General features: G+C 38.7%; 1 protein-coding gene across 1 annotated transcript in view; it reads left to right on the forward strand.

The window, feature by feature from the left end:
• pcxb (pyruvate carboxylase b) overlaps positions 1-14,640 on the forward strand; it is a 255,749-nt gene that overhangs the window by 186,634 nt on the left and 54,475 nt on the right. Inside the window, exons 11-13 of the mRNA XM_053629257.1 lie at positions 9,979-10,123; positions 10,320-10,409; positions 13,595-13,816. Of these exons, the coding sequence (XP_053485232.1) occupies positions 9,979-10,123; positions 10,320-10,409; positions 13,595-13,816 (457 nt within the window). The remainder of the gene's footprint in view (positions 1-9,978; positions 10,124-10,319; positions 10,410-13,594; positions 13,817-14,640) is intronic.

Consider the following 14,640-nt stretch of genomic DNA (forward strand, 5'->3'; position numbering starts at 1 on the left):
CAGTGAGTTAATCAAGTAAATCTCTTGTGTGATGTGTGTTTTAGAACAGCATATTAAAATACAAATTGTTTTTGTCACTACTGAACTGAAGAAGGAAAAAAACAGGCATAGATGTCACATTTTCTCAGTGTTTTCTCTTTTAAAATATTTACAAACCAACAAAAATAATATTCATAATATAACCCCTGTAAAGGACTAGGTGGAGGATATTGTGATGAACCACTTCATAAAGGTGGTCACATGCTTTTTAAAGCATGTGTTCAACACAAACATGTCTGTATTTACTATTGCTTATCAAATGGTAATGAGACTTTATTTATCACATACAGTGAAATTCTTCTCTTCACATACCCCAGCATGTTAGGAAGCTGGGGTCAGAGCACAGGACCAGGATATAGCACCCCTGGAGTAGAGAGGGTTAAGGGCCTTGCTCAAGGGCCCAACAGTTGTAGCTTGGCAGTGCTGGGGCTTGAACCCCCCGACCTTCTGCTCAGTAACCCAGAGCCTTAACCGCTAAACCACCTATATGTGGTGCTTCCCCAAACTGTTGCTACTAGAATGTCTTTGTACTGTATGCTGTAGCATTAGCTTCCCTTCACTGGAGCTAAGGGGTCGTACCCACACAAAAAATAAAATGATACAAAGCAAGGTCAATGGAGACATGATTTGCCAAAGTTGCTGACCTCAACCATGCAAAACACTTTTGGGCCGAACTGGAATGTGGACGGAGTGCCAGGCCTCCTCACCCGACATCAGCGTCTGAGCTTCTTTATGCTCTTGTGGCTGAATGAGCACAAATCCCCACAGACATGCTCAAAATCTAGTGTAAAGCCATCCCAGAAGAGTGGAGGTTATTATAACAAAAAGAATGGGAATGGGATTATCAGTAACACTGTCAGACCCTTCGCGATGTTTACAGTCATCGCAAAAATGATGTTATTCCGACCCACCACCTTAATCATAGCATTTAGAGCTCAAGCATTTTCAAATGCTTATTTTCACACCTAACAGAAGGATCCTTGCTGTGTTCACGTGTGAGCCTGTGTTGACTCATTTTGTCTTTCTATATTTGTCTCGGTGGCAGAAGATGCTGTTGTGAGTCAAGCTGCACTTGATCAAAAGCTCATTACAGACCTAGAGAGGCGAAAGTGTGGGAAAAATTCAGCTTAAGCTACAAGAACGTCTTTCTGTTAGGTATGAAATTGCAGCAAATTGACGATCTCAGTGTGGAAGTCATGAGTCGACACCAGGGATCCAATTTAATCCAATAGTGAAAGCACTCTGATGTGAAAAGCAGGGAATGCATGGTTATAAATATAAGCATTGAGTGGGTGGTTTGATTCAGCGTTATCTTATATTTAATGTAGATTTAAACATGAGAACTTTATTATCAGGTCTTTTGTGTTTCATATTTGCTTAGTTCAAATCGGACTGAAACAGCCTGTTTTGAGTTAGTCTTGGTTTCCTTAATTCATATATGTTAGTTTTAGGTCCATATTATTAATACATGTTGTATTTCACAGCAACAATTGACATTTTAAAAAAATTCATTTTTGAAATGTAGACATTAACCTATATTGTCCTATTAAAATCTAATAACAGGGATTTTCTTTCTAGTGTACATCGTTTAAACATCTTCAGGCCCACTGGGAAGTGTGTTGAGTATGATGTTAATTTTGTATGAGCCATAAACTGTGAAGACTCCAAATGTACAAGAGAATATTAATTATTTATTTGTACACTGGTACAACTCTATGTTTTTGGCCAGAACAGGTGTGAGATGTATAATATAATTTTCTTTAAAAAAAAAAAAAGAAAGAAAGAAAGAAAGAGAGAGAGAGAAAAGAAAAAAATCTGTGTAGCATTCTAATTATGATTAATTATTATTAATATTCAATGATATTATTACATGTCATTATAATATATTAAACCTGAAATTAGATCTAACCAACCACTTAAATGGAGCTTTGGGAAATTCTTTAGTACTATTGAAAGTTATTATTACGAGTGTTATTGTAATTAATTATGTAATTTACCAGTAATGAAATAAATACTCACTGCATACAAAACATATCATTGCTGAGGGACAGATATTTTTGGCAGGTTATATTTAATACAATGTATTAAATTGCATAATGCGCAATATTCAGAGCTGAGTGTTTGGCGGTCATGATTATGACATGCTCTTGCCATTTCAGTTCCTTGGACAGCACGTAGAGGAAACATGTGGCAGAAGAATACCAAGGGCCACACACACACACACACATGTAGGTGTGTATACCTATATGAATTTTCTACATCTAAATTTAAATTTAACTACAACATTACCTCAGTAGCCACAAAGAAACAGCTCTTCCATCCATCCATCCATTTTCCGTACGGCTTATCCTACACAGGGTCACAGGGAGCCTGAAGCCTATCTCAGGGAACTTGGGGCACAAGGCAGAGGACATCCTGGATGGGATGCCAACCCATCGTAGGGCACAATCGCACACACACACACACACACACACACACACACACACACACTACAATTTGGAAATGCCATCAGCCTACAACTCATGTTTTTGGCTGGGGGAGGAAACCAGAGTACCTGGAGGAATTCCCTGAAGCACAGGGAGAACATGCAAACTCCACACACACAGGGTGAAGGCAGGATTTGAACTCCCAACCCCGGAGGTGCTTGTGAGAAACTTCCAATGACATAATGGAGATCATTCATGCTATTCCTATGCTTCATTCCCATTTTGTCCCAAATTTGGACACCTATCAATTCATACCCACCAGCCAGCCCTTTCCTATCATGGGGAAGGTGAAGGCTAGCATGTGCTTTTTCCGAGACATGTAAAGCCAGGCAAATGTATCTTTTCAAACTGTTGGGCAACGTACCAGGAGAATGCAATCTGCCCTCTTCCACATACATGAGCTCCCAGAGGCCCATGGCTGGTTAGTGTTACTGTGATTGACAGGGGAGAAAGAGATGCCATCCCTCTCACACAGAGACTCCCATGGGTTGGCTGTGGTATTGGTGGGATTCCAACTCACGATCTCAAAGAGATAGAGTGGTCATTTTTCTTTCATATCACTCAGGAGCTTTTTAGATTTTTATCTATTTGGCTCCCACCAAGATATGAAACATACACACAGGTTTGCGCCTGTACATACTGTATGTATGGAGTGATTTAGGACAGGTGTGCTGAATGTGTAACAACATGGACTGTGTCTTTTTCCATTAATGATGTCAGTCATCAAGCTCTTATCCCCCCCCCCATTAGCTCCACTTTAGTCTTCCTAAGTGATGCCTGGGTTCAGTGTCGATTTAACAGCCAGCTATAGAGAGCAGGTTAAGTGCTCCTGGATGAAAGGCGCTCGGGTCTTGATCACATTTCTTCAGCTTCTGCCTCATCAGCTCTTTTCACTTGCGTCATCATATGTCTCCTCCTGTCACCATCTCCTCCTTTCTTCTTGCTTCCTTTTTTAGCAGCTTAACTTTATTAGCCACCTTTCTGTGCTCATCGTGACACCTAGTTTCTCCTTGTCCAAGATTGACATAAGCAAAAAGAAATTACATTCAAACTAACGCAAAGCTAAAGCAATCTCCAGCATGTAATTAAATGGTGAATGGTCTGTACTTATATAGCACCTTTTAACCTTAGTGTTTCTACAAAGCGCTTTACATTGGTTCTCATTCACACACACGGCACTAGCCTGCCATCAGAAGCAACTTGGGGTTCAGTGTCTTGCCCAAGGACACTTTTGCATGTGGGCCAGGAATCAAACCGCGAACCCTACGATTAGTTTACAACCCGCTCTACCACCTGAGCCACAGCCACACAATGTGTATAAGCATGTCCACATGTCATATCTCCTAACAGCAGAAGTGTAAAAACTCCTCAAATGTCATTATGGGTCATCTGTATGATGCTGTTGTATCTGTCTTTTTTTAAACGTGAAAGTTATTTTTTCATGTTCAGCTGTCAGCTTACCTTCTTATAAGTGTGTTTAATGTATTTACTTTTTACTGGAGCATGGAATTGAATGCTCATCAGCTGCAGTGCTGGTGGTTTGTTTCCATTGAAAGCTATTATATAAGTTATGAAGCGCCGCTCCAATGTAACTCTACTGATTTATGAAGCCCATATGCTAGCCCAATGTAGGATTTTAACACCCTCAAACTAAAGAGGTAATAAAATTAACATTTATCACCATGATATAAGGCACCATGTATAACCTGTGTCCCGAATGTGCAAAATTATTATTCTGTATAATGATTTATTTTATTTTTTTAAAATACAGTAAAACTCTCCATCTCAGCTCTCAGATCGGACATATAATGTCCCGTAAATCAAGAAAACATCCCATAAGGATAATTGAGTCCTTTTCTCGCTTCCCTCTTTCATGTAAAGACAAAGTCACATAAAACCGCTAATGATTTTGGAAATAAGAAATAAACCTGTCATCATTTCTGTAGCAGTTCTTAATAAAAGATTTATTCATAGATTATAAAGGTGTTCTAAAGGCCCTATGTAAATTAGTTTTTAAATAAAGTGTTACCGACTATGCTAATTCTGTTTTCTAGTTAGCATGTTTGTTCACATGTCTCTGCAGCTCAGGCAATGTGAGGACACACTGAGGGGGAGACAGACTAGTTGACAGGCTGTGTTTCATGGTCTAAACTTTCTGTTTGTTTGTTTGTTTGTTTGTGTGTGTGGGGGGTGGGGGGGTGGGTGTGTGTTTGATGATGATGATGATGTCAGTCTTGTGTCAGTACACCAGAATGCTTCTTTGTTTTCAAAATTGCTGAGCACATCTCCTTGCATTTGACTAGTGCAGTGGTGGATCGTCCACAGTGGTAGGTGGGGAAGAGCCTGATAATTTATATCAGCCATTCAACAAATAATAATCTTCAAGTCCTCGTTCACAGTGTCATACATTTTAAATTCTCTTGAAATACTAATTACTTATGTTAAGTGACCAATTATTTGCAAAAGTTGTTATTAACCCTAACCCTAACCCAAAGCAAATTTTTGTTGATTTGATCACCGTTCTAGATGTTGCATAATCCTGGGGCAGCGAGCTTCCATAGAATATTATTGCACCTATAGTGGTCAATAATGGGAACTGCAACAAGTGTTGAGGAGGTCTATAGGGGCAGCATTTTCTCTGTCCCTAATGACAGCTAATGACAAGGCCCCTTTAAAATTAGAATCTGGTTCTGCCAACTATAGCAGCAATAACTGCAACCAAATGCTTTCGATAACTGGAGATCAGACTTTCACTTACTTCTAGGACTAGGATTTACTCCTATGCTTTGGGTCGTTGTTTTGCTGCATAATCCAGTTGCACTTGAGGTTCAACTTAAGCACACTGTGCGATTTTTACAAGTCCTTTACGACTTTTGCTTGTCAGACTGTACGAACATGATCCCCTCTGTAAGCCATGTCACACTGTAGGATCTGAGTGGTCAATTAATGTCAGACTATACGACAGTCAAGACGCAAAAAACGGATGCAGGCAAGAAGACTCGTACAGAGTAGGAGAAGCCACACACCATCACACTGCCACCACCATGCTTGTCTATAGGTATGATGATCTTTTTGTAAAACTGTGTTTGGTTTACGCCAGATGTAATGGGACCCCTATCTTCCAAACAGTTCCACTTTTGACTCATCAATCCACAGAACATTCACCCAAAAGGTTTGAGGATTATCAAGGTATGTTTTCGCAAAATTCAGATGAGTCTTAATGTTCTTCTGGGTTAGCAGTGGTTTTCACCTCACCACTCTTCCATAGATGCCATTTTTGCCCAGTGTCTTTCTGATAGTGGAGTCATGAACAGTGACCTTTTATTGATGCAAGAGAGGCCTGTAGGTCCTTTGATGTTGTCCTTGGCTCTTTTGTAACTTGCTGGATGAGTCACTGCTGTGCTCTTGCAGAAATTTTGGAAGGTCAGCCACTTCTGGGAAGGTTCAATAATATGCTGAGTTTTTCCATTTGGAGATAATGGCTCTCACTCTGGTTCTTTGGAGTCCCAGAGCCTTTGAAATAGCTTTGTAACCCTTCTGAGACTGATCTATTTTAATCACTTTCTACCTCGTCATTTCAGGAATTTCTTTCAGTTTTGGCATACTGTGTTACCGGGTAAGACCTTTTAACCAACTTCACGCTGTTGAAAAAGTTCTATTTAAGTGTTGATTTGATTGAACAGAGTTTGCAATAGGCATGAAAAAAAATTCTCATTATAGCCTCATTTTTGGGGTGCTAGTTTAATGTCTTTTGTGTAGTTTTTGAGATGTAGTTTGACAGGAAATTTTGCTGAAAGCTGTAAACCTTGTTTAATCATATTAACACTCGAACACAGCTTCTAAAACCTACTGAACTCAGTGTTGGATGACTGTATGCTGTTGACTCTCAGTTGTCTGTTATGGGGTTACTCTAAAAATTCACAAAATAGCAGCCTATAGAAGTCTGCTCTCTCGACTTAATTTCGTTTGACACTTCATCATTATTAATAATTAATGATATTAATGTTGGTCTGCCTCACCAAAATCTATGGTCATGAGCCCGTGTTGAACTGGCATTAGAGAACGCCCCCACTTTCACTTTCTGTGTAATTGAGTTTTTAGTTATTATTCAATTTAACCTCATGCCCTGGTTTTATTGGCTCAACTGCAAAATGACGACCTTCCGAACTCTGTGTGTGTATGTGTGTGTGTGTGTGTGTGTGTGTGTGTAAAGTGGGTGGTAAAGCCTATGGGTAGGTGTGCATTATTGAACCTATAGATAAAGAAGGTATTGATTTGAACCTTCTGGTTAATTCTAAAACCTCATGCAAGATCTCATGTGTGTTTTTGTGTGACCTTGTTTGGACACCTTCTGTTTTTTTGTTTTTAAAAAAAAAAAAAACTTCCATGTTTGTTCATTTGTACCACAATGGAAAATCAAAGAACAAAAAAAACATACGTCCTCCTTCTAAAGGGCGCGATTCTTCTAACATAAACATTCCCAAAGTTTCCAGTGCTTCTGCTGTCTTTTTGTACTTCACCTTTATTTCACAAACACATTTCTTTTCACCTTTGTTCACACAACATGTGTGATTTTTCTGCCAAGATGGAAATCTCCTGCTATTTGAATATTTATAAATCATTCTCAAAATACCTTCTTTTTCCACTGCACATTTATTTACTCAAAAACCTTTCATTTTAACTTGGATATGGGTCAGGAAAGTGAAGTGCACAACTGTCATTCAGAAAAGCATTTAACGTGATGTTTCTAATGTCAAATTTTTCAAATAATGTCACAATAAACCTACAAATTCATCTTTGTGTTTTGTTAAGACACATTGTTAAGGACAGTGCATGGTAAGCTTTTAGGTTATTATAGACTTGCTAATTTTAAAAAAATATATATTTTTCTATTATATTTTCCAAGATAGATAATTAATTTTCAAATATAGAGTGTATGCATACAGCACTCTCACACAATTACACACAAAACATAATTCACAATTGCTTTATTCATGTAGTGAACTGCAGTGATCTAGAGGTGTCCAGCATGTAATATATTATACTGTACCTTCTTTTTTTTGATTGAGTTCAAATTGTTTATTGTACTTACTCTACTAAAACTACTGATATATCACTTGGTATTTAAGTGTGAATGACATCAGGGGCATGTGTTATCACTAGTTAGAGAAATTAGTAGACATAAAGAAAGGCAGCATGGCCTCTAAGTCATAAAGGGATTGTTCAAATACAAGACTTCTCTGAGTTTGCACAATGTTACATTGACACTAAATCAGGAATTCCTGTTTGGCAGCACAGTCATGCAGAAATTTTCAAAGCACCAGAAAAGTTTATATGAAATATGTACAGTAAAATACAGGGGGTCCCATAAGTCTCCATACATAAAGAACTGTGTTTGCCAGCACCACGTCGGTTGTGGCTTCGTCAGTGGGTGTCGGTGGACGTCTATTTCTCTGTCAGTCTGTAAGACTTACAGTCTTTTTGAATTTGTTGATAAGTTTGGCAACCGTGTTGTGTATGATGTGCTTGCCATGTTTCCTGTTAAAGTCCATCGCTAACTTGCAACAGCTTCATAATCCAGTGATGAGAATGATTTCAATATGTACCTTCTTTTTTTTTTTGTTGTTGTTAAAGGCTATTTGAAAAAATATATATAATAAAAATTAAGTATGGAAGACATTTTGCTAAAAACGTGATCATTTCCCCTATGTATGGAGACGTTTGTGTATGGGACACTGTATAAATATAATCTGAAATATTTTCATGACTTTATGCTAGACACAAAGATGTTTCCTGTGCAATTTTAATAAAGAATAATTATGTGCAAACCCCACCACCACCACTAAAGCAATCTTGTTTGTTTGTTATTTGATTTGAGACAATAAAATGTCGTTCATTTCTTCATCTTCAGTAACCACTTTATCCTGGTCAGGGTTGCATTAGATCCAGAGACTATTCTAGGAACACTGGGCTTGAGGTGGCAAAATGCACAGGACCATGGTGGGATGAAGGGGACCATACATGTTCACACACTCATTCACATCTACTGGCATGTTTTGGGGAGGTGGAGAACCTGGAGGAAACCCACGCAGACACAGGGAGAACATGTGGAACTCCGCACTGACAGTAATCCGAGCTGTGGGAGTTTATCAGTTCACTTTCATTCTAAATACTCTGGATGTACTGGAGATGGCTTCATTTAGATACGCTTTGGTTTGAATATTAATCCGTTGTTGAATTTTAATACTAAATACTGCAGCATTTCAAAACTTGTGCATATTTCACTGTAAAACAATATGAAAAAAGGCATTTTGGGGGGTTGTTATGATTTTTGAAGCTTTGCTGCAGTATTAATAGTGTATTTTCTCATTTACTCTGAACACATCTGAAGGATTTTGTAAATAAACAGCTATAAATAATGTAAGTACAGATCATCTAGATCATATTTTAGACACAGATAGATACTAGCAGAAATGTCTCTCTAGATCCATGCCTCTTTTTTTTCCCCCCAAGCTAAACACCATATGTTATTGATCAGTCACCCACATCACACATCCCTCAGGGTTAATGCGATGGTGAGAGATAGCAAAGTGAGTGATGCTGTACTGCAGCCCATCAGCAGGAAGGTAGAGTTAAGGGCATGTAGAAGTCTCTATGATACACAGTGTTTAATGGATGCATGGTGTTATCTAAACCTCACTCTTGAGTTGGGAGAGTTTTATGTTACGTCAATTATTCATCAGCTCTTGGAGAAGCGACATAAGTGTATTGGAAGTTTACAGAGTTCAGGGGAAGGGCAGAGGAAGAAACTCCAGCAGGGTAATATTTGATTTTGTGTATTTGGTGAACTGTAAAGGGATTAAAACTTGGAGACTTGTGAGTATGGACCTGAGGGACTTGATTAATGGCATATTTCATAATTGTTCATAACACACTGGTATGTTGGAACGTTCTATCTTTGGACAGTAAAAAAAAAAAACAATAAGTAATTATTTACGAGGCGAGAAGTTTGTCACTTGAATAATCATCTCTAGAGGATGCAGTTAATGAATTTTGACAGCTTCTGGATTCCTTAATGTTTATTTGATTTATATTTACTTCTGCGAGTTGCATTACACCTGTGCTCTAATGACTTTGCACATTAACATGCATAATCTGTGGGTGTGTTGGAGTGTGTGTGTGTGTGTGTGTGTGTGTTGGAGGGGATATGGAGGTGGGGGGCCATGTTGGCTGGTTTGGGTACATTTACATTTATGTCTAGGGAGGTTTCAGTAGAACATGTGGCATTACTTCGGAGAATCAGCCTCTTGGGACCAAGTGCACTGGGCCGTTATGCAAATTTTATATGAATATTGAATATTGTGTGTGTCATTTTGTCCAGGTGTACACCAATTTACAATTCTCTCTCTCTCTCTCTCTCTCTCTCTCTCTCTCTTTCTTTTTCTTCATTCAGACAAACATTCCCTTCCTGCAGAACGTTTTGAGTAATAACCAGTTTGTGTACAGCACGGTGGACACACAGTTTATCGATGAGAATCAGGAGCTGTTCAACCTCAAACCCACGCAGAACCGTGCACAGAAACTCCTGCATTATCTGGGTTAGTGTGCATGAGTTTATTGTTGTCTTATTGTTCTCTAAAATACAGATAATTATTCTCTATTGTCACTACATTTGTTTAATTGAAGGGCTATTTGTGTGTGTGTGTGTGTGTGTGTGAGAGAGAGAGAGAGAGAGAGAGAGAGAGAGAGAGAGAGAGAGATCTTTAAGCATATGTGTGGACATGTTTTCTGCAGGACATGTGATGGTAAATGGGCCAACAACACCAATCCCAGTCAAGGCCAAGCCTTCTACCACAGACCCGGTCATTCCTCCTGTCCCTCTAGGTATGACCACAAACACACGCACACACACACACACACACACACACACACACACTCGCAGAAAGGTTGGCTACTTTATTTAATTTCACTACTTTCTGCCAAATTTCATAAAGGTACATATGGAGTCATGTACAGTACAGTAGTAATCAATAAAGTTTTAAAATAATCAAAACCAGATTATTCTAGCTAAAGATTATAGCTGTTAGATTATACTTGTGTATTGTAGGGTTGTCACGATACCATAAACATATCTCACGATAACATACCAGCTGAAGTATCACAATACCAAGTAGTATCACCTCAGAGTACGAAGAACGAACACAATATTAGAAATAAATAACTGAATTTGGAAAGGAACACCAAAAAAAATCATAAAATTCGGAACATTAGATCGATTACTAGGAAATATGGCTAATTTTAGGCTTTACACATAGCAGTTAACATAATATTAGTTCGCTTTGGCTAATTTGAGTATTTACACAGCGGTTAGCATAATGTTAGCTCCCTTCAGCTAATTTTCGTATTTACACACAGCGGTTAGCATAACGTTAGCTTGCTTACTAGCAAACAAGGCTACTTTTAGTATTTACACACAGCGGTTAGCTTGACATTAGCTCACTTCAGCTAATTTTAGTATTTACACACAGCGATTAGCATAATGTTTGCTTGCTTACTAGCAAACAAGGCTACTTTTAGTATTTACACAAAGTGGTTAGCATACCGTTAGCTCGCTTGGTAGAAAATAGGAAATCTTTAAAGATTAAGGTATTGAATTTAAGTTCAGTGAAGTCTAACCTTTGTGTATTCTGCAACACATACAACATTATTTCTGGTACTACCATATCGATGATACTACCATTTAAAAAATACAATGGCATCAGCAGTATGTTCATGCATTAATTTCATGACAGTACTTTAGTACTGTTATACCGTGCAATTCTAGTGTATTGTGGATTTCTCTCATGCTTTTGGCTTTCTTTCAATTAGCTTCATGAGGGAGCCACCTAGGAAGTTTTTCCAAAAATCTTTTTTGACTTCTGGTGCTAAAAAGGACTCAATTAAACAGCTGTGTCTCAATTAAATAGGTGCAAGACTGCAAATCCCTTTTACTGACTAGAATATAATTTAAGTATTAAGGGGAGTTTCCCACTCAAAGCACAAAATACTGGGCGGACAGTATTGTACTGCTCCACCTATTCCCATTTATCAAGGTTGATAGTAATTACTGACTTTGTCATTGCATGTGCTATTTAATGCCTCTAACAAATAGTTGTTTTTACAGTTGCAATCAAAATTTACAGACTTTCAGCTGTTTGCTAATTATTTGAATTATTTTCTCCAGTTTCAAAATTATTCAGTGCCTTCATGGCAAGAATCTTTAGTACTTAGTAGAGCACCCTTTTGATGTTATGATCTGCTGCAAATGAGATGCATAGCTTCTGGCAGCGTTCCTGAGGAATCTTAGACCATTCCTCATGAGCAGTGGCCTCCAGTTCAGTAATATTCTTGGGTTTGCGTGTTGCAACCGCCTTCTTCAAAACCCACCACAGATTTTCAGGTGACTGTGATGGCCCTGTAGAATCTTCCAGGACTTCTTTTGCAACCAAGCCTTGGTGGAATTTGAGGTATGCTTGGGATCATTGTCCTGTTGGAAGGTCCAATGACGCCCAAGCTTCAGCTTCCTCACAGACGGCATGACGTTTTCTCCTACGATTTCCTGATACTTCAGTGAATCCATTTTACCTTCTACACACTGCAGGTTTCTAGTGCAAGAGGATACAAACCCCAAGCCCCAGAGCATCACTGAGCCACCACCATGCTTGAATGTGGACAAAGTGTTCTTTCTTCATTCTTCTTTATCCAGACATACTGCTGATCCACCATGCTGAAAAGTTCCAGTTTTTTCATCAAGCCACAGAACAGAATCCCAAAACTTCTGTGACTTATTTGTATGATTTTGAGCCGACTTTTCTTGTGCTTTTGGGTCCGTAGTGGTGTGCATCTTGGAGTTCTGGCATGGAAACCTTCTGCGTTTTGTACGCGTCATACTGTGCTCACTGAAACCTCAGTGTCTGTTGCTACCAAGTCTTGCTGCAGGTCTTTTGCAGTCACTCGAGGGTTTTTCACAACCTGCCTTCTTAGAAATCTGGTTGCAGCCGTTGATAGCTTGCTTTTTCTGCCCCATCCAGGTATTTCATACGTTTTCTACCCTTAGCCAGTTCAGGTATTTCATGTGTTCCAGCTCAAGCACACCTGGTGCAACTAATGAAGATCTTGATTAGTTGCATCAGGTGTGCTTGAGACAAAACCTGTTTTGCATATTTGTGCTGTAGTGAGGGATTCTATACAGGGGGTTGAATAATTTTGAAACTGGAAAAATCATTATAAGTTGCATTTTCAGTTGAATTTGGGGAAACCACTTCGCATTCGTTGTGTTGAAATATTTCAATTACTTTTGTTTGATTTATTCATTGCAAACAGCTGAAAGTCTGTAAATTTTGACAATAAACCTTTGCAATGGGGGTTAAATAATATTGAATGCAACTGTTTACTGATGGCTACAGATAGAGTGAGAGTATGAAAATGTGTGTGCTTCTGTGTTTGTCTCACATTCTATATGTATGTGTGTGTGTGTGTGTGTATATATATATATATATATATATATATATATATATATATATATATATATATATATATAGGTGTGTGTGAATGTGTTTAAGTGGGTCACATTTGTATTAGCTATAACCCAATGCCCCTGGGACACTTCGGAGTCCCACTTAGCCTGTGTTTGTGTGTGTGTGTGTGTGTGTGTGTGAAAGAAAGGAGGGGCATGTCACAAAGCGTGTTAAACAGATTTTGAATGCTTTACTTTCTTTCATATAACATAAGCAGAGCTTCTCTGAAATCTACATAAAACTGGAAAATCCCATCGCCATCACATTTGACTCTTTTCTCGAGTGTGTGTTTGTGTGTGTGTGTGTGTGCGTGTGTGTGTGTGAGAGTGAGTGTGTGTCAGTACCTGTGAGAAATCATTCCTGTAATACAATCTTATATAATGTATTGCTAAGACTGATATTAAATGCATCAACATGCATAATGTATTGGTATATGAATATATACGTAGGTCAATAATAAATACTCTGTGTGTGTGTGTGTGTGTGTGTGTGTGTGTGTGTGTGTGTGTGTAGGAGAGCCCCCTGCAGGTTTCCGTGAGGTCCTGTTGAAAGAAGGTCCTGAGGGTTTTGCCCGGGCAGTGAGACAGCATCAGGGCTTGCTCTTAATGGACACCACTTTTAGAGACGCTCATCAGTCTCTGTTGGCCACTCGTGTTAGAACACATGACCTGAAAAAGATCGCCCCGTACGTCGCACACAACTTCAGCAATCTGTTCAGTGTGGAGAACTGGGGAGGTGAGGATTATGCCTTTCATTCACTGACTCTATAATATTATTATCCTCTGACCTGTTCATGTGCAAGCTTGACACGATCATACCTCTCCATTACTTGGGCCCCTGAGCAATTATCTGTTTACTTAATAACCTATAAATTCATTGTGGTATCACCCAACCATTCATACACATCTCCCATCGGTCATTAGCAACCTGCTTAAACTATGGTGCTGTTGAGACCCCGACGATCAAAAGATACTGATTCATTTTCTGTAAAAGCTTAGCTCTGAGAATATTCTGGCTGCAAGGTTTATATTCATCTTTATTCATTATTTCTTTATTGAAATGTATTAATAATCATTTTAATACATTAAAATTATTTAAAAAATTGTTTCTATAGTAGAAAATTGTGTCTATAGTAACAACTGTACTCGACATAAAAGGATGAAAAAAGGTGCACTTAATGTCATGGTGACATTTTCTGTGAGGAGACGTTTATTTAGCATTTTTGAAAGGAGTCTCGACACTCTGAAAAATAAAGCTTCCAATTAGAATCAAAAATGGTTTTTCAGCCTGATTCCAGTGGAGAACCCTTTTAAAGAGGACCTGTGATGCCCCTTTTCACAAGATGTAATGTAAGTCACAGGTGTCCCCAGAATGTGTGAAGTTTCAGCTCAGAATACCCCATGGATCATTTGTTATACCATGCTGTAAATGCCCCTTTTTAGGTGGAAGCAAAAACACGCTGTTTTCCTGTCTGTCTCTTTAAATGCAAATGAGCTGCTGCTCCCTGCCCCCTTTCCAGAAGAGGACTGTGCCTTGACAGCTCGCGCTTCAGATACTAT

The sequence above is a fragment of the Ictalurus furcatus genome, chromosome 7, assembly GCF_023375685.1.
Source record: "Ictalurus furcatus strain D&B chromosome 7, Billie_1.0, whole genome shotgun sequence".
Lineage (NCBI taxonomy): Eukaryota > Metazoa > Chordata > Actinopteri > Siluriformes > Ictaluridae > Ictalurus > Ictalurus furcatus.